Below are 17,302 nucleotides of genomic sequence, written 5' to 3' on the forward strand. Positions count from 1 at the left end.
CTGCAGGTCTCCAGATGGGCCAGGGACAAGACAAGGCAGGTGGCATGGCTTCTCCCGGCTCAGGGTTTGCATGGGTTCACTCCTTTGAGATCACCGGGACACAAACACAGAGCCTTTGAGATCACCAGGACACACACACACAGTCTTTGAGATCACCAGGACACACACACACACAGTCTTTGAGATCACCCATGAACACACTCTATGCAGCCTGGAATGTGCCCCATTCTGCCAGCTGCCCGTATCTCACAAGCATCCTTGTCCTAAACTGGGTGCTTCCCCCAGACCCTCAGATGGGATGTGTTGTGCCTGTCCCATCTGATTGCATCACCTCCAGGCCTGGAAGCCACTCAGCCGCAGGGATCAAGGCGCCTATGGGCTGTGTTCCCTCACATCCAGGACCCTCCCATGCGTAGTAGACGTTCAATAAATGGTTGGCCAAACTGAGGTCTGTTTGTGTTTAATCAGACAGTATGCAAAGTATATACAACCAGTTCTGGGTCCCCCTCCCTCCAAGCCTGGACGGTGGAATGTGGGATCCCCAGGCCCTACCCAGAGCCGGGGAGGGGGGTTCCCAAGGCCTCTGCATAGTCATCTGAAATCTACAAAACACTGTTAAAAAAAAAAAAAAGAAAGAAAGAAAGAAAAGAAAAGAAAAGAGAACAGTTGAGGCCACCATATGCAAAGGTCCAAAGCTGGAGTGGGATGGGAAGAATGGGGTGGCAAGCTCAGACCTGCCAGGTGGATGGGTAAACTGGGCAAGAGACAATGGGAGGAAAGTGGAAATGTCAGGGCAGGCCAAGCTTGGCCTCCTTCCCTGCGAGCAGGGCCTGGCTGGCTCGAAGCCCCGGCAGTGGGGACATTATTGCTGTGATGGGGAGTGGGTGAAATGGTCATGTCTGGGGAGAGAGCAGGGGTGTTTTTACATGTTAAATATGGACACAGGGGAAGACACATGTACACACACACACACACAGGGGAAGACACACAGGCACATGTACATACACACATACATACAGGGGCCCTCAGCTGAGATGCCACAAACCATTAACTACCCACCTTACAGATGGGGACACTGAGGCAGAGAGAAGCTACCGCGCACCCCAAGGCTGGGCAGAAGAGTCAGGGACCGAGCAGTCAGCTGACTGCTGTGGCAGAGCTGAGCTCCCCTGGACCCCAACTGTGATCGGTACAGAGGCTGAACAATGGCCAAAGCTAGAGAGACTTAGCTACCAGAGAGGGCAAGGCCAGTGTTGATACACAGCAGTGAGGGTCCATACCCTCCCTTCCCTGGCCAAGGAGCTCCCCTCCCTCCCCACGAGCTAAGGAGTACCAGCATGGGGCCAGGGGTTGAAATGATCGGGACAAAGGACAGCTAGGGCTCCCAGCTTCTTAGCTCTTCTACTTCCACTTGATTGCCTCTGCAGCCCGAGAGCTCACTCCATCTCATGGCTGGCTCTTAAGGTCAAAACCCACCCACACCATGACTGAGGCTGGTCCACGCCATCGCTCTCCACCCCCCATTCCTGACTCAGCATTAGGCTTGTCCCGTTCTTCCCCCACGACAAACCCATGAGCTTCAATGGCAGCCTAACCCCGCCACCTTTAACCCATTCTCAGGCCCCAGCCTGTCCAGTGCCTCTGAGGACAGTTCTCATTGGTTCCTGAGGAAGACAGAGGGAGCTCCAGGTGCTAACCCACCTCAACCCTGAACTGCCCGTGGTCTTGGGCAAGTCACAGACCCTCCTGGATTCAGGTTTTCTGACAGAGAAATGAGGGTAATGTGTCGGTGATCGCCAAAGGTCCCATGTGGAGGACAGGCTGAAAGAGAGCTCACCCTGACTCTTATCCCAGTGTGTGTTGGGCCTTGGACTGCCTAGCCTGAGAGCCATGGGAGATGGTTCTAGACCCAATGTTCCACCCAGAAGCCTCCAACAAGGATGGCCAGGGCAGGAAGTACATATGGGTCTCATTCCTCTTTGGAGAGGCTCTTTGGCCAGTTTGAAACAGACCCAGGGTGAAGAATGTGGGGAGGAGTCAGGTGAGTGGAGAGGGCTGAGGTTGGAAACCACCCCAGCCCTGATCTTCACCCAGGGTCTCCTGCAAGAAGGAGGCTGACTCCAGACAGAATACAGAGTGGGCCTGGGCAGGCTATGGGACAGTCACTATACCAGTCTCAACCTGTCCTTCCAGGCTGCCCCGTCCCTGAAGCCCTTCCATGCTTCAGAAGGGGCATTGCCGAGGCAACCCAGCCCCAGAGAGAGGGTGAAGGAGGCAGGTGCATCAGAGGCCACACCCAGAAGCCTAGGGCGACAGTCCTGTGCACACAGTTCCTATAGGTTCTCCCCAGGCTGGTACTGAGGCTCGGTGGATGTGAAGTAATCCTCCAGGAAGGCCTGCAGGTACTCGAAGGTGGGCCGCTCCTCAGGCTCCTTCCGCCAACACTGGCACATGAGATCGTGCAGGGACTCGGGGCACTCAGGGGGACAAGGCATCCGGTAGCCCCGCTCCACCTGGTCCAGCACCTCACGGTTCACCATTCCTATGAACAGAGGGCTGTGAGGAGACGGAGCCAGATACTGATGCAGCCTAGACAGCTTTTAGCTTATGGTGGATAAAGCCCTGTCTCTGAGGCTAAGAGCCCTGACCAGAGGCAGCCTGAGATCAGAGATTAGCCCCTTTTGGTATTCAGCCCCAGAAAGAGGAAGCCCAGAGGTGGTGTGTGGGGGGTGGGGAGAGAGGTGAGACTTGCTCCTAGGGCCAAGGTCAGGGACACAGGTGTAGCCCCCTCACCAGGGTAGGGCACCCGTCCCTTAGTGGTGAGCTCGGTCAGCAGGATCCCAAAGGACCACACGTCTGACTTGATGGTGAATCTGCCGTACAGAGCAGCTTCGGGAGCAGTCCACTTGATGGGGAATTTGGCACCTGAAGGCAGGAGGCACAGGGTGTCACCACCAGTCTTATTTCCACCTGGTGGCCTGACATCATCAGATGCACCCCCGGGAGCTCCCACCTTGCCGGGCTGTGTATTCGTTGTCTTCTATGAGCCGGGCTAGACCAAAGTCAGCCACCTTACACACCAGATTCTCTCCAACCAGGATATTGGCGGCTCGGAGGTCCCGGTGCACATAGTTCATCCGCTCCACATAGGCCATACCTGAGGCGATCTGTAGAGACAGAGTCTGGCTCAGAGACCAAGCCACACCCATCCCAGGGCTGTAAGCAGGTGTCCCAGGCTGGTCATCCCCAGGCAGAGAGAGATGGCCAAAGGCCTTGCCCATCCCATGTCTTTTCATTCAGCTTACAATAAACACCACTGGTCTGAAAAAAGAGACCATGGCTGGACAGATGGCTCAGTGGTTAAGGCACTGGCTGCTCTTCCAGAGGCCTTGAGTTCAATTCCCAGCAACCATCTATAATGGGATCTGATGCCCTCTTCTGGCATGCGGGCATATGAGCAGACAGTGCACTCACACTTAAAAGAAAATACATTAATAAATACAATTTTTAAAAAGAAAAAGAAAAGGTAGACCAGAGGTCAGTGGGGAGGGAGGAAAGGCAAAGGGCAATGCTGCCAAGGAAGCAGGGGAGTATAAAAAAGAGGTCCCTGATGACCCACAGACACAGGCACATGCCTGGTCCTGCCTGTTGTCCCAAGTCCCCTCTCTGAGCCTCGGTTTCCTCATCTGTCAAATGTAAACAATAAATTTTAAACTTTTAATATTTTATTTATATTTTTAATTATGCGTATGTACCTCTCTGATGCCCAGATATGGTGTGCGGTCCAGAACTACCAACTCAGGCATTAGCAAGAGCTCTAGAGTGGCAAGGTGAGATTTGGACATGATGAAATCCTCCGAGAGGGGGCGCTCTGAGCCTGAGGGCTAAAGGTGTGTGGGAAGGTGGAAGGGGAGACGTACCTGAGCAGCCATGTCCACCAGCTGCGGTAGCCGCAGATATTTGCCCGTTTCCCCCTTGAGAAAGTCCAGCAGACTCCCTGCAGAGAGAAAGCCAGCTCTAGCCTTGCCAGGGTTTCCCTGTGCAGGAAGCTGTGGCTCCCAGACCCTGGCCACCTGCTCAACCAGTAAGGAAAAAAGCCTCAATTTGAAAGCCAAAAACTCTAGGAGCTAGACCATAGAATCCTATGGGGCCCTTGTAGTAAGGTGTGTGTGTGTGTGTGTGTGTGTGTGTGTGTGTGTGTGTGCCTTGTTGTGGTGGGGGAGTGTTAGATGCAAAAGACTGTTTATAAAGCCCAAGACACATTATGTTTATCTGGATCAAGTCTGCCAGACTGCCAGTCTTGCCATCCAGTGACTACCTAAGGCGGGAGCTGAAGAGTCCTATCTATCACTAAGAGCAGCAGGGAACTTTGGGGTAATGTGGGTACTATATATACATTTGTTCTGAGACAGGGTCTCAAGTAGCCCACCTCGCTATGCAATGGAGGCTGACCTTGAACTCTTGATCTCCCTCCTTCTACCCACTCAGTGCTGGGACTACAGGTATATGACACCATGCCTAATCTGAGGCCATGCTGAGGGTCAAACCTATGGCCAAGCCTTGTGTGTGCTGGGCAAGCACTCTACCAACTGAGCTACATCCCCAACCCCACATTGCTGTTTACTGAGACAGTCTTGCTATGTAGCCAGCCTGGCCTCACACTCAAGATCCTCCTGCTTCAACCCCCACCCCCACCCCGGGCACTGGGATTACAGGTGCGAGCCACCACACCACCCAGCAACAACAGGGATCTTGACAGCGGTAAAGGACAAAGGGATAATCCTTAAGAAAAGGTATCATTAAGGTAGTCTCTCAGGTAACCTGGGTTACCTCATCAAGGGTTGGCTCAGGGTAGGACGTTCCCTTGCATGCCTGCCCTGTGCAGGCACCCGAATGGATCCATAAGCATAGGCCTTACCCTTGCTCATGTACTCCGTCACGATGTAAATAGGTTCCTCCGACACCACGGCATACAGCTGCACCAGTTTCTCATGCCTCAGTTTCTTCATGACTTGGGCCTCCTGCAGGAAGGCCTCCGGAGACATGGTGCCCGGCTTCAGGGTTTTGATGGCAACCCTCGTTGTGCCGTTCCAGGTGCCTGTGGGAGAGGGTCATAGTGACCTCAGTACAGGCCACCATTCTGTTACACGGGGCCAAGCCAGCCTACATGGGTGCCTATCTCAACTCATGGAATGGGCTCAGCCAAGGCCAGGGACCTTACTGAGACTGTATTCCCACTTACACAATGGACTCGAGGAATGAAGACTCCTCCCAGGGGTGTGACATGAGTGTCTGGAACCTGCTAACAGATCGTAACCGCTACCAGACACTGATTGATCAGGAATGTTGCCAGAAAGCAGGACAGCAGCCTGGCGGGTGGGTGACCATGTTTCTGCCCGGTGGGCACTGTCAGTGCTTCAGGCATCAGCAATGAGAATATGGGACACGAGAGAGAGGCCTGTGTCTGGGGCCACTGGGGACACCAGAACGAGAGTTCTGCAGTGTTGGCACCACACAAGCAGGGGAACTGACAGGCCAGCCTGGGGTCCTCCTTGTCACAGGACTGGATCTGAGGTGGCACGGGTCACCTCCTAGCTCTTCTTGAGTCAGGTCACTCGGGACCTGATTATGGTGATTCCTGGTCTGTGCAGTACCCCAGAGAGAGGTGGGAGGCCCTCTCAGATCCCCACTACACACTCGCCAAGAATCATAGTGAGAAGGGCCGAGGCTGTGGCTCACCCAGGCTCTGCCTAAACCCTCCTGTAGGTCTGAGCTTAGGAGCTGGCTGCCCCCCACACCCTGCTCTTTCTCTTCACAGCCCAGGACTTCCTTTCCCCACCTGGCCCCAACCCCTCTAGCACCGTCAGAAGGGAGAAAGTGAACCGGCACAGCCACAGCAGCCCCAACCAGTCCCCTCTACTCCTGGTGGCCAGAGAGCAGCTAGTGGCAGAGGGACCTGGGTTGTCTGTGGCTCACTATCACAGGGGACTCCCAATGGCTCCAGGGTTAGACAGGAAATGGAAACAGGACACTGACTCCCACTAATCCTTCTCCACAGCACTTTCTCTTTCTGTGCCAAGAGAATATGCAGATGCCTCCTGAAGCCTAACATCAGGAGGCTGAGGCTTGGTGTGAGACCTGACCAGACACTCACAGGCCCTGGAGGACAGTGGTGCCTAGGCCCCCCGCAGCTCTGGGGCACAATTCCCCGAGTCTTCACATGCACGGGCTCCAAGGAGTCGGGTGTGCCCATCTCAGTGCTGAGCTAAGTTGGGTCACAGTTGGGGTAAAGGAGTATGAGCAAGTATGTTACATGTGGGTTTAAAAGTGTCGCAGGAAGCGTGATACTCTGTACGGTTAATTACAATAATACAATAAAAACGGAGACTAGCTGCTCAGCAGAGACAATTAAAGAGAGGGAGACCCAAGGTCCTTGAGCTGTCTGGCTGGGGTGGGGACAGGAGTGTGTGTTCCTTACCCATCCACACCTCTCCGAAGCAGCCCTGGCCCAACTTGACCTCCAGACGCAGGGACTCCCGGGGGATCTCCCAGGCATCCTTGGCCAGGCCCTGGGTCTGCGGCTTGGATGTGGGGCACACGGTAGTGAGGCGGTGGCACAGGCCATCGGCATGTTCTGAAGATGGAGGCAGGGAATGGGGCTCAGGCAGGGTCCCACAGCAGGCTGGCCTCCCTGTGCTGAGGGCACAGCCCTGTACATCATGTACACACCAGCTCACACGTCTGTGCACTCCACTCCCCACAGCCCACAACACAAAAGTCCCTGCTCAATGCACTCATTCACTCACCCATCAGATTAGAGGGTGCCAGAGGACCAGGAGGGACAGGTATGGGAGCCTACCCCAAGGAGGCCACGGATACCACTCCTGCCCCAGTCACCTATCAAGCTCCCCTGGTCACCTCTCAGGACCACAGACGTGACAGAGGATAGTTTGGGAGGGGCGAGTCAAGCTTTGGGTATCCTTTGGTAGCCCTGGAAGGCATTCCAGACAAAGAGGTTCCTGGCCTGGCTTGAGGGTTAACTAGGGTGGTACCCCAAACAGCACACAGCCTGTGCCAGGGACCAAGACAAGATCAACTGTTGTGTTGGAAAAGCTGCCAGGAGGCGGGTAGGTGAGGCTAGAGGAACTGACGGGTATTGAACAACCTTTAACCACCAGGGCTTGTAGCCTCGCCCTAGTGGATTTGGACTAGGAACCAAATAAGCGCCAGAGCAGAGGCAGACGGACAGAGGCAGCTGGTCCTAGAGAAGCCAGTGGCCCAGGCTGAGGGGACAGTTCTAGTAGCTTATGCCCGCAGATGCCAGGCAAGAAGGGCACACTAGCCCTATCACTGCACAGGGCCTGCACCCCAGCTCCAGCCCCCTGCTGTTCTCTATCAAAGAGGCCTCCCCACTCCTCCTCTCCCAGGAACTGGTTCAGACCAGTCTTAGGGCTGCAGAAACAATCACCATCAGCCCCTCCACCCCTCCCTTTCAGCTTGCTCAAGGCAGACCCCTCCTCACCAACCAGCTGCAGAAGGAGAGGAGGGGGTTGGGGAGGAAGAGGGAGGGAGGAGATGGAAAAGAGGCACCCTATGGTATCCCACGTCCCTCCTGGGGTGGTAGCCAGTGAGTTCCCACACAGCCAGGGGTCACTCACTGGAGTAGTAAGCCACTAACTGCTGCAGGCTGTTGAACTGGGTGCGGGAGGTGATGTAGAAACCGCCGCTGTCCAGTTTGCGGATCTTGTAGTGTTTCACGTTGAGGCCCTTGGCATTGTCGAAGTCGGATACAGAGAGGCAGTAGGCACCTGTGGACAGACAGGGCGGAGACGTCCCTGGCACCCTGCTGATGTGCCCCTTACATGGGGAAGTGAGTTCAGTCCTACCCTTTTTCAGTATGATGAGGATCAGGTTCCAGGGCAGCTATGTGGGCGCAGCCAGGCAAGGCACGAAACCCCCAAGGCAGGACCCCCCCAACTCTTAGCCCTGGTAGGATCTCTGGATCTCTAGTGTGCTCCCAATTGTGTGACCCTGACAAGCCACCTCTTGTCCTCTCTAGGCCTCAGTTTCCTCCTCTACACAGAGAGACTACTGTGAAGAGTCACGTGACCTCAGCAAGCACGGTAAATGCTGGCTGGGGTCTGGGAATGGCCCCAGGCAGCCTTGGGTTTGTTAAATAGAGCCAGGGACATCTTGGGTAGCATTAGAGAAGAAAGGGAGCCCCTTTCTGGGCCCAGAGGTGGGGCCCAGGCTCCAGGGATCTGACGGGAAGGCCTGCCTCCCCATCACCCACTGCTGAGGTCCCTGGAGCACCACTGGGCATCGGCAGGGAGATATGATGATCCTCTGGTAACCTGTGAGTGAGCCAGGTGGGGCTATACCTGGGACCCATCCTTGTCTGTCTGAAAGCAACACTGGGAAGTCATGGTTTCTGCAGGTGGCCCACATCATGTCCACACAGGAAGCACCAGCTGAAGTCCACGGCCAAGTGGGACCTCATATACACACAGTAGCATCCCATGCCCAGTGACTACATGCTCACACTGGCCCATACCCACCCACCCCCAGACCCCAGGAACCAATGCCAGGCCACATCTCACTCCCAGGCAGCGCTGGTCAACCCCAACCCCAACAGTGCACAAGTACTTTTCCATCTCCTGCTGAGCCCCAGGCCCACAGGAAAGAGCCTGGCTTGGTTGTCATGGTGATGTGCTAGGAGAAGGGGCAGGACTGAGCAGAGACAGACTGTGGGGGAAGGGTGAGGCCAGGAAAGATCCCTGGGAAAGGGGGAAGGGGAACAGAGGGGCCCCCTGCATCTGTGCTCATCCCGGAACAAGTGTGGCTGTGTGCACTCAGAGCTCCTCACTGCCTGTGCCCACTCCCCATGTGAGAAACAAAGCAGAAAGCTTTAGGTGCCATGACCACCTCTGGATTACTCGTCTTCCTCAAGCACCATATTTAATTCCTGCTATCACCCCCACCGAAGGGCTCTTCCTCCCCATCCCATGTGCCAAATTCCTATTCACCCTCTAATACCCAACTCAAACAATATCCTCAAAGCTCCGGCATACCTTTTGTGGTCTCACTCTCCCTCACAAGGAAGGTCCCTCTTGGGTTCTCAGCGCTAAGCAGTAGCCGCTCCGACTCCCGTCTGGTGATCTTGCCAAAGTACCACCTGGGGCGGGAGGGACAAATCTGTGTTGGTTGGCTAGTGTTCACTGCCCACAACGCTGGCCCTAGGTACTGGTGCCACTGAGACCCAGGAGGGACACTGTGCTAGTGGTGGTAGTGGCAGCCAGCAGCCAGACAATATACTCACTCCTCGGCCTGGATAGAGTCAGAGGGCGCCACGTAGTTGCTGGGGATGTAACCGGTCTGTCCCGTGCTCAGCGAGTGTGCCAGCCACCAGTCTCCCTCTCTGAGCAGGTGGGAGGGAGCAAGGAATAACATCATCAGGGGAGCAGGGTCAGCAACCCTGACCTTCCCACGTGCATGGCCAGGCTCTGCAGCAAGGGAAGCTGGACCAGCCTGTGTCCACTGCAAGCCAGCACGAGCTGGCCTGGAACTCACACCTCCCTGTCACACTAACCCAGGAGGACACCACCCAAGACCTCAGCAGGACTGAGCCCTGTCAGCCCAAGGACTGAGCCCAGAGGCACTGTCCAGAGTGCAGAGCGGCCTGCAGGTGCCAAGGGCTGCCTTGGGAGAGAGGGAGGGAGGGAGGAAGCTCCCTGTCTGGGAGAGGAGGAGGGGTAAGCAGGGTTTACATGAGATGGATGCCAGATTAGACCTTCAATGTCTCCCCAAGCCCTGAGAGAGCCCTGACACCCAGTGGAGACAAGGCTGGCCTTTCTGGGGCCCAGTGACAGCTCAGGCATACCCCTTCTAACAAGCACTAGCTGCCCCTACCCCAAGTCATAGCTCACTCCTAAAGGACCTTAACTGGAACTACAGGCCTCCTCCTGCAGCCTACCCCTGCTCAGGGGGAAAGAGAAACCAGAAAGAACTGGGCCGTGCCCAAAGTCACACAGCGAGTCCTGGGCGATGGGGGGCAGAGCCCCCCATCGCCCAGGGCCCTCTACCCTAACTGCCCCAGGAAGAGGGGAAGGGAAGAGGAAGGAGGAGGGAGGAAAGAGGAGGGAAGAGGACTCCCAGCAGGGTTCGGGCTCTGGGCTGGGATGGGAGGGGGAGGGGCGGAAGTACCTTTGCAGCCATCTGAATGTGAACCAGGTCTGGCTGGAGCAGGGGTCCAGAGACAGAGGAGGGAGGAGCAAGCGAGAGCCCAACCGGAGAGAAGAGGCAGAGATGGGGGTGGTGAGAGGCGGTGGCAGGGGGCCCGAGGGAGAGAGCGAGAGCCAGGCAGTGCTGGGGACACTGGGAATGGGGCAAGGGGCAGCCAGAGGCCTCACATCCAAAGCAACCAAAGGGGACAGGGCAAAGGCTGGAGGTTTGAGGGAAGATCGGGGATAGGGCTTAGGAGATAGGGTCCAGCCCTTCCCAAATCCCATGTACAGATGGAAAGACTGAGGCTGGAGAAGCAAAGGGCCCTCTGCAAGGTCACACAGCCAAGCCAGGTCCTGGTCCCGTGGAAGGGGCCTCCCTGCGGGTACTGTGAGACTCAATGGCTCTCCAGCTCATCTCCATGCAAGGCTTGGGGGCCGGCAAGGTGGTGTCAAGTGAGTCAGCTGGTGTTGTCCTTGGCCCCTGCCTTGACCCTGAGAAGATGCACAGCAACCCCACCCCGGCCCAGAGACGGAAAGGTCCCAGCTGGAACACACCGGGTGTCTGAGCGTCTCTTCACACAGCTTTCCAGAGGCCAGGTGAGCATCAGACCCTGGCTCCGCTGGTGCTGGGCCAGAGGAGTCCCTTCTAGATGGAGCCGTGCAGGACAGACACACAGGCAGGGTACAAGCTCACCCAGCACCCGTGGCCCAAACCTCCTCTCCCTCTTGGGGTACACACAGTTTCCTGTCTTATTTGACCCCCAAGGTCATCCTACAAGGAAGAAGGCAAGACTCCCACCCCCAGTTGAGCAAACTACATTTGAGAGAGGAAGAAACCGCAGTCACTCTGGCAAGAGAGACCATTGTTTTCTTTATAGAGTTGGGGAAACTGAGGCATGGAGTAAGAGAAGATTTGCCCAAAGCTACAGACACAGGGCCAAAGCGCTCTAAAATCTTTCAATCCAAAGCATCCATCTCCCCAATGGGGAAAACGAGGCACAGAGAGGGCCATGATTTGAACAAAGCCACACAGCATAGTCAATGGCAGAGAGAAGCTGAGATCAAGAGGCCTCTGATGTCCACGGCCAAGCGCAGCAACATGAATCCACAGAGGCTGAGACCCCAGAAGCAAGGGGACAGGATGGCAGTCTAGGAAAGGGAAAGCAAACGTCCAGGTTCCATCCTGGGCTTGCTACTCAGTAGCCATGTGACCTTGGACAAGGGCCTTCACAACTCTTGAGCCTCAGTTTCCTCGTCTGTAAAACAGAGCCAGCCCCTCCCCTATGACTGCTGCCCCCAGGGTCAGAGATAACAGATGAAGAGGTATGGGCAAGAATGACTGGCACAGCTCGTGGCACCTGCTCGCTTTTGCCCCACAGAGGGCAGCCCCACCCTGGATCTTGAGGGATGAACAGGAGTTGACCAGGTGGATACAGGAGAAGGCATAGTTCAGGCAAACGGAGCAGCATGCACGCACAAGGACCAGGAGGCATGAGCCAAGAGGCACGTCAGGGATATGAGAAGCTGGCCTCCTTGGCCAGGCCTGTGAGACTCTCAGAGAGGGAGTCCTCTACCCTCCAGAACATCCCAAATCAAATTCTCCAAACCTTACCTGCTCCAAGGAGAGTTCCCCACAGCCCAGCACACACCTCCTACCACCGGCTGCCCCTCCCAGAGATGTTGCTCACCTGCCGTAGCTCACTGTCCTTCCTCAGACCAGCAGCCCCTCTCCTAGGGCCATCTTTGGGGGACCCCAGCCTACTTCTACCCACCCCTGGCCTGGCCTGGGGTAGCCCACTCCCCACCGCACTGCCACCCTCCCTGGTCTCCAGAACGCACTGGGTCTTGTATATAGTTGGCATTCAACGTGGAATTGCAAACTCGAAAAGGGAGGAGGTTAGCTAACAGGAAGGTGTGAGGAGAAGATGGAGGGTTGGCTTAAGCGGGTGGGATACAGGATAAGCTGAAGGGACCGGGACAGGGAGGGAGCTGGAGACCACAGGCAGGGGTAGTGGGAGGAGCACATGCAGAGAGCAGCCCCCAGCCTCAGCAAAGCATCCCCCTCCACCTGGCCTCGGTACACACCTGACATCCACCTTCCTCCTAAGGGCCAGCGAGAGAGAAGCAGAGAGAGGGAGAGGCTGAGGTGCGAAGGCAGGGCCAGAGACAAGGGAGAACAGCGGTCTAGGGAGGGGCCACCACCCACCAAGGGCAGAAGCGGCCCTGCGGGCTCTGCACCGCCCTCTGCCGGCAGCTCTGGGTATACATGGGTCCACGCCCCCAGTGCATTCCTGGGCAGTGCCACTCACGTGTTGTTGACAATCTGCAGCCGCTCTCCTTTCTTGAAGGACAGGTCAGTCTCTGTCCGTGACTCATAGTCATAGAGGGCCACAAAGGTGGTCACCCCACCTGCAGAGAGGGGTGCGAGGTATCAGAGCCCTGAGGTTGGGAGACTGCCTTCCTCAGCGCCTGCCTAACTCTGAGAAGTGCCACACTGCGTCCCTGGGAGGGAGGAAGGGAGCTGGGGCCTGCGCCTCCCTGCGGGGCTGTAGACTAGGCGTTCTCTGTCTAGTGTGTCTAGCCAACACAAGCAGAAGTCCCTGGGAACAGACACCCTTGCTCTGCTCAAACCCCAGCACACAGTGGGAACCCTGCCTCTGTGTGAGTACCAGGAAGTTCTGGGTATCTGGGCCAAGCTGCAGGGCCCTTCCTTCCCCTGGGGGTCTCGCCTCACCCACAGCTGCTCCACAGACTCCTGCAGCCCACCCTCCGTTGCCTAGGGCTCCAAAATGCTTCTCAAATGAACGAATGGGTAGTGTGGCTGCATCGGGCAGAAGTCGGCAGCGTGTCCAAGGGTCGCCTGAGGTGAGCTGTGGGGCTGGGCACCCTAGCCCGTCTGCATTCCGTGTGCAAGCAATGACTGCAGGTGCATAGCAGCATCTGAGTGTGTGAGGTGTAAGCACACCTGCATCTGTGTGTGCTGTATTGCCGGTGTCTGGCATAGTTGTGTCTCCAGCACAGGGAACATTGTGAGCATTTCCATGGTATCGCCACTCAATGTGGGCGCATGCCCAGTGTCTGGGTCTGGCCATGAGAGGTGCTTGCGTGTGTGGGTGTGCAGTCGTGCGTGTGGCTGTGTCTGAGCGTGGGATGTGCCCATGTGGGTGTGCAGCCGTGCGTGTGGCTCGGTCTAAGCGTAGGATTTGCACGAGTGGGTGTGTAGCCCTGCACTCATCTGGCAGGAGCGTGAGTCACCCAGCTCAGCTCCTCAGTGTCAGAGCTGCGGCACCTCGCAGCGCCAACAGAGGGCGCAGGGGCGCACTCGGGCCACCGAACAGCAGAGTAGGGAACAAAGGCTGGTTGGGAGGCGGCAGCTAGGCGGTTCAGAGCGGTTCTTCCCTTCGGACCACACGGTTCCCTACAGTTCTCTCCTTCGGAACCCGTTATGCTATGAACCCAGCAGTCCCCAAAGCGGCAGGAACCCTGCTCCCAGTTTACGAGTTCTTCCCCACTCGCAGCCCCCGGTAAACCAAGTCCCCAGAGCCCAGAGAGGGTGCGCCTAGCCCAGGGACACACAGCAAGGGGGCGGGGGAGAGCCGACCTGCCAGAGGCCCCGCCCTCTGCGGGGAGGTGACAGTGTCCGAGGTATTGAAGCCTCCGAAGAGCTTGGGCTCGGCCGCCCCGGGGGTCACGAAGGCGGCGCTGGGCCCTCGATGGCCTTCGGCGGAGGCTGGCTTGCTCGGTGTCTGCGAAGCGGGGAAGGCGCCCCCAGCCCCATGCACGTTCTCAGTGGGCTCCAGGCTGCGGCGCCTCTGGCTGGCGTCTTTGGGCTTGCTCTTGTTGCTGCCCATGGTCCTGGCTGGGGACGACAGAAGACCTCGAGGTAGAGGGAAGCCTCTGGGGGCAAACAAGGACCCACCCCATCCACTCGGCATATGGGGAAACTAAGGTCCTGAGAAGGAAAAAGCCCGACTGGGAGAGTTGGCCTCACAGTTTCTTCACTTGTAAAATGGGCGTGTTATTGGCACCTTAGGACCAAGCTAGGGATAGAAGACAAGCCAGTCCAAAGCGCTGACCACTGCTACCCAGTCTTTCTGCGCAGGGACCCTGAGTCATATCTGTGTCCCCAGCAGACAGGAGGGGCTCGGTTAAGTCTGACCAGTTAGTTGTCTGTCACCGGCCGGGGCGGGAGGCACTAAATGTGGTGATGGCAGCAGCAGTACATACAGTATGTGGTTTGACCAAGGGATGGCGTCAACTCTCAGCTCAAAGGTCACTTCCTGGGTGGGGGAGATGGCTCAGCAACTAAAGGCACCTGCCACAAACCCTGCTGACCACAGTTCAATCCCCGGGACCCACATGGTGGAGAGGAGGGAGATGACCCTACAAGTTGTCCTCTGATTTCTGACCTTCATAAATGCCATGGCTCACATACACACACACCCATAAGCACATAGAATAAATAAATAAAGTGCAATAAAAATGTTTCAAGTCACCTCTTTTAGGAGGGGGTCCCCAAATCCTTTCACGAGCCCCCTGACTACTATACCTCCCTTGGCTATATACATGCAATCCCCTCTTCCTTTAATTCCTACAACTGTTCACAGGTGTGCACAGAGTGAGGTATACAGCAGGTGCTTAATAAACAGCCAAATGAATGACGAGTGGTGAGAGAAATTTCAGTCCAAAGATGAAGCCCCCAGAGGAAGCCATGTTGAAGGTTCCACGGCATCCAATGCCCTGCTATGCTCCTCCACATCCGTGCCCAACCCGGGAGGCTGGGTTGGGGCTCCCCTCACCTGGTGGGCAGCAAGGCTACCCCAGTGGATCTGGGGAACAGCCTGGGGGCTTGGCACAAACACCAGCTGGGACGTCTGGGGTCCGCCTCTCCTGCTGGGCGTCCCTAGGCAAGTCACTCCCTTTCTCTGGGCCCCAGGGTCCACATCTGCAGAGCCTCTGTGGGGATGTGAACATGGGAACTGTTAGAGCTCTCATTCTGAGGACCATTAGAAGCCTCCCCTTGCCAAAACACCCTGTGGCCCTTCCAAACATTCTGGGAATGAGAGAAAGGGAGGTGACCGCAGGCTGGAAGGCTCAGAAGCTGCCCCCAGTTCTCGTCTCAGCTGTCTGATCTACACCGCGTATCATCCACTACACCACCTCTTCCCTTTGTGTGACAGAGCTATGGCATGACCAGATGGGCCATAGCAGGGGTCACTCTGCACACGGGGTCACTGGCATGTGTTCTGGATGTGCCACCGGGGGCGGGGAGGGGTGGAACCCCTGGGATGCTGAAGGCCTCAGCATTGGGCCAGATCTCCTCAAAGAACAGTAACAGAACAAGTCTCCTCAGTACCAAGCCCAGCTCTGCGGCTCCTCGTCACTGGGACCCAGGTAAAGCAGTCCATTGGTCCTTTATTCTCAGAGCTAGGGAGCTGCACACTGGGGGTGTGGCTCAGGCTGACACGCAGACTCGGAGAATGTGGGGCTGGGGAGACCTGCCTAAAGGCTCAAGGAATCACCAGAGACCAGGGCCAGACCAGCAATGGGCAGCCAGAGAAGGCCTGTTTCCATGGCAACCCATTCCCTCCAGGCCTGTGCCCACCAGCACCCACAGACTCAGTGTTCTGAGGAGTCTTCTGACCAATAGGTTTCCCTACAGCCTGGCTTGCTAGAAGCCAGCCCAGTTGGCCCACTCAACCCCTAGGCAGTTGTACAGTTCCTGGACACCAGGTCCTTGGCTAACCGTCCCAGAAGGACTTTGAGAGACAATACAAAATACAAAACAGATTTTTAAATAAAATCTATTTACTACATATAAAAAATTGTCTGAGAGCGAGAGCTTTCTTTGGAATGAACACAACACTGCACAGTGTGTCCCCCATCATTGAGGGGATCAAGAATGTCTCTTGGCAGATGTATCTGAAGGGAGGGGGAAAACCAGGCCCTGGAAGATTCATGTCCCATCTTTTAAGGAGGTAGAACATGGGTATAGGCCCTGCTCTTGAGACTTTACACTAACCAAGGGAAGCACATATCTCCCAGTATACAGAAAAGTAAAGGGGGGCCCTTTAAGGCAAACCCAAGGGGACCTGGGCCACAGGTTGCAATGCTGGCCGGCCTGTGGAGTAGGAGTTGTCTGTGGTTAATGCGGTTATATAAACCCAGGTAGCTGAGGAGGCAGCAAGATTGGGAGCCAGCCCAGGAGTAGTGGTCTACGGCAGAAGGGCCAGCAACACTCAGGGCCCTCTGAGTCTGAGGGCGAACAGACAGGGGAAACCGAGGGATTGTGGGAAAGAAAAGGAAACCCTCACACAAACTGTCCAAGTCTCTTCAGCCAGGAGTCAGTAACTCCAGCACAACTGGAGCTGCAGTGCAGGCTGCCACAGAGATAACTTCCCTTCCTTGTAGACATATTTCCAATAAGAACCCAAAGTAACCAGGCGGTGCTGGCACACACCTTTAGCCCCAAGCACTTGGGAGGCGGAAGCAGGTGGATCACTGTGAGTTCGAGGCCAGCCTGGTCTGCAGAGTGAGTTCCAGGACAGCCAGAGCTACACAGAGAAACCCTGTCTCAGAAACCAAAACCAAACAACTACCTAAAGTAGGGCCAGGGATATGGCTCAGTCAGTAAAGGCCGCTGTGGAGCCGGGCAACCAGAGCCCCAGCCACGGAACCACTGAGGAGGGACCCCCCAAAAGTTGTCTTCTAACCTCCACATGCTTGCTGTGGTATGCATGTGCCCACAGTCACTTATACCATACATACACAATAAGAAATAAACACCAAACTAGCAACGAACCACAGTTAAGGCCCAAGACTACATGACCTTTGAATGTGACCTTTCTTCGCTTCCAGATCAACCTGCCATTTTCTTTTTTCCTTTTTTTAAATATTTATTTATTTATTATGTATACAATATTCTGTCTGCAGGCCAGAAGAGGGCACCAAACGTCATTACAGATGGCTGTGAGCCACCATGTGGTTGCTGGGAATTGAACTCAGGACCTTTGGAAGAGCAGGCAATGCTCTTAACCACCGAGCCATCTCTCCAGCCCCTTTTTTTCCTTTTTTTAATT

General features: G+C 56.0%; 1 protein-coding gene across 3 annotated transcripts in view; it reads right to left on the reverse strand.

Moving 5' to 3' along the window:
• Positions 1–671: 671 nt before the first annotated feature.
• Positions 672–17,302, reverse strand: part of Src (SRC proto-oncogene, non-receptor tyrosine kinase) — a 43,837-nt gene continuing 27,206 nt past the window's right edge. For 2 of the 3 annotated variants that reach the window (XM_038329969.1, XM_038329970.1), the window contains exons 3-14: positions 15,023–15,179; positions 13,825–14,082; positions 12,533–12,632; positions 9,320–9,418; positions 9,072–9,175; positions 7,659–7,808; positions 6,479–6,634; positions 4,919–5,098; positions 3,921–3,997; positions 3,014–3,167; positions 2,794–2,925; positions 672–2,542 (exon numbers count right to left, since the gene is read on the reverse strand). In XM_038329969.1, the coding sequence (XP_038185897.1) occupies positions 2,334–2,542; positions 2,794–2,925; positions 3,014–3,167; positions 3,921–3,997; positions 4,919–5,098; positions 6,479–6,634; positions 7,659–7,808; positions 9,072–9,175; positions 9,320–9,418; positions 12,533–12,632; positions 13,825–14,074 (1,611 nt within the window). In that variant the 5' untranslated portion in view covers positions 14,075–14,082; positions 15,023–15,179 and the 3' untranslated portion in view covers positions 672–2,333. The remainder of the gene's footprint in view (positions 2,543–2,793; positions 2,926–3,013; positions 3,168–3,920; positions 3,998–4,918; positions 5,099–6,478; positions 6,635–7,658; positions 7,809–9,071; positions 9,176–9,319; positions 9,419–12,532; positions 12,633–13,824; positions 14,083–15,022; positions 15,180–17,302) is intronic. The other variant, XM_038329971.1, reaches the window with a different exon arrangement.

The sequence above is a fragment of the Arvicola amphibius genome, chromosome 5 (genome assembly GCF_903992535.2).
Source record: "Arvicola amphibius chromosome 5, mArvAmp1.2, whole genome shotgun sequence".
In the NCBI taxonomy this organism is placed as follows: domain Eukaryota; kingdom Metazoa; phylum Chordata; class Mammalia; order Rodentia; family Cricetidae; genus Arvicola; species Arvicola amphibius.